A 2,139-nucleotide genomic window follows, 5' to 3' on the forward strand; every position below is an offset into this window, starting at 1 on the left:
GAAAGATAGGAAGGAATAAGCGCCAGTGGGCCAGTAGGCTGCGAGAGAAGAACGCGAAGGTCAAAGCTCAGACCTGGGCAGAGCTTGGTCTAGGGTCCTACAAGGCAACGCTGCTTCTGCAGCCTACCAACTGGCCAAGGAGGAGCGGCCTGGTTTCCCTTAAGGTCGAAGGGACGTGCTGATGCGAGTTCCCTCTTATTTGCTAGTTTGGGCCTTTTTTTCCAAGTTATATAATAGGCTGCGAGAGAAGAACGCGAAGGTCAAAGCTCAGACCTGGGCAGAGCTTGGTCTAGGGTCCTACAAGGCAACGCTGCTTCTGCAGCCTACCAACTGGCCAAGGAGGAGCGGCCTGGTTTCCCTTAAGGTCGAAGGGACGTGCTGATGCGAGTTCCCTCTTATTTGCTAGTTTGGGCCTTTTTTTCCAAGTTATATAACCTGGTGTCTCATCTCCGGCCCTGGACACATGAGGTGGGTGTGAACTAATTAAAGCCAAGTTCACGGCGCTTTGTTCACGGACTCTTGCCTCGCACACTCTGCTTAACGAGCAGCACTAACCCGAGCGGCATCCAGGAAACCAACACAACCACAACAAACTAACGCGGAGGCACAACCTGCGCCGCCTCCGAGCTGACCTTTTGACCAGGCTTGGCTAACGAACCGCATCCCGCGTTCCGGGCACCGAGCGCGGCTCCGCGATGGAGACACAGCCATGGGCAGAAATCCTAATGCCTCCAAACGCCCCTTCGCTGCCTGTGCTCTTCTTCAGCTGGTGCATGTTAAGGCATGCGACGTCAACCAAGGAACCCTCTTTGCTTTCAAAGGGACAATCCCCAAATTGTCTCTAAGGTCCCCTGGGCACCCTGCCAGGTCTCACATCTGGGTTTCTGCACTGTTGTCCTGGAAGCTCCCCAGTTTCAACTCTGGCGTTTGCTCCACAAGCAATACTCATGGGTTTGAGCAGGCAGAGCTCTCGTTTTGGAAGGATTTGGAGGTGTCCAGCACCTCTCATGTCTCATACTCATTCAGGGGAGATTTTCTATCTCCTCATCATTATCCATTCACTTCCCCAGCTCCTCCTGTGCACGCACTGGAGCAATTCTTCACATGCAAGGTACAAAAGTGCTTGGGAAGCGTCTCCACATCAGCACAGCCACACCTGGAGGTGTTTGGGGCATACACGGCCGTAGGAGAGGACAGAGATACTCACTAGGAAGCCCAGTACCAGGCCGAGTGCGTCTGAATGTAGCCCTTGACCGGCTCGCTGCAAGACAGAGAACACGGATGCTGAGCAGAAAGCATGAAAAAGCCAATCACCTCACAGCTCGCTGCTCGATTAAACCTGGGAACGCGCACGGGGTGACGCAGCACCAGGTAAGTGGAAAAAAAATAAAAACAAACCAACAACACCCCCCCCCCCCCCCCCAGCTGAATCTACCTGGCAGACTGAGCAAGTGGAAAGAAATTCAAGCTGTCAAGTGGGAAACCTGGCCCTGCTGTGATCGGTTACACAGGGAACGGCCGCTGCCCGCTCTAAGGAGTGATTAAGGAGCTGAAATCCGCAGGCTGACAGTGATTCATTATTTATTCTGGAGGCAACGTGAGCCGCACATGCCCGAAACGCTCAGTCACCCAAGCTAGAGGCAGCTGCTGCGTGAGCGCAGGGTCCCTGCCTCGGCAAGAGGAGGTGACCCTGATGCCAAGGTCGGGATCTGATGGCCTCGATAACTCCCAGGGGAAAAACACAGCAGTTAAAATGCAAGGACAAGCAGCCCAGGCCTCTTGGCTGGGGAGAGCAGCCAGAACAGACGAGGCACCATCCAGAAAAGGTGGCAGAAGTGCTGAAGGACTTCATGGGGTTCCTTCAGTTTTGGTTTTTCTATTGGAGCACATGGGAGTTCAGGTGTCCCCACCACAGACCACACCCCTAAGTGACAGCTAGTTCAGGAGCAAGTCATGCACAGGACAAAGCAAGCGTTACTGCCACACCAGAGACCTACCAGAAGGTGAAGAAAGCCACAATTACAACGGTGACCAAGAGCTGGACCATGAGGATGGCATAAACCTGCAACGAGAGGCAGCCCGTGGGCAACCTGCTGGCTCTCTGCTTCCCAGCCAGCACGCAGAAGCCGAAGCCATTGC

At 54.4% G+C, this 2,139-nt stretch overlaps 1 protein-coding gene across 1 annotated transcript in view; it reads right to left on the bottom strand.

The window, feature by feature from the left end:
• The window catches only part of FAIM2 (Fas apoptotic inhibitory molecule 2), a gene marked incomplete at its 5' end in the record, with an annotated part of 14,568 nt that overhangs the window by 8,994 nt on the left and 3,435 nt on the right, over positions 1-2,139 (bottom strand). The window contains 2 exons of the mRNA XM_010141615.1: positions 1,208-1,261; positions 1,998-2,062. Of these exons, the coding sequence (XP_010139917.1) occupies positions 1,208-1,261; positions 1,998-2,062 (119 nt within the window). The remainder of the gene's footprint in view (positions 1-1,207; positions 1,262-1,997; positions 2,063-2,139) is intronic.

The sequence above is a fragment of the Buceros rhinoceros genome, unplaced genomic scaffold, assembly GCF_000710305.1.
Source record: "Buceros rhinoceros silvestris isolate BGI_N320 unplaced genomic scaffold, ASM71030v1 scaffold26128, whole genome shotgun sequence".
NCBI classification, from domain to species: domain Eukaryota; kingdom Metazoa; phylum Chordata; class Aves; order Bucerotiformes; family Bucerotidae; genus Buceros; species Buceros rhinoceros.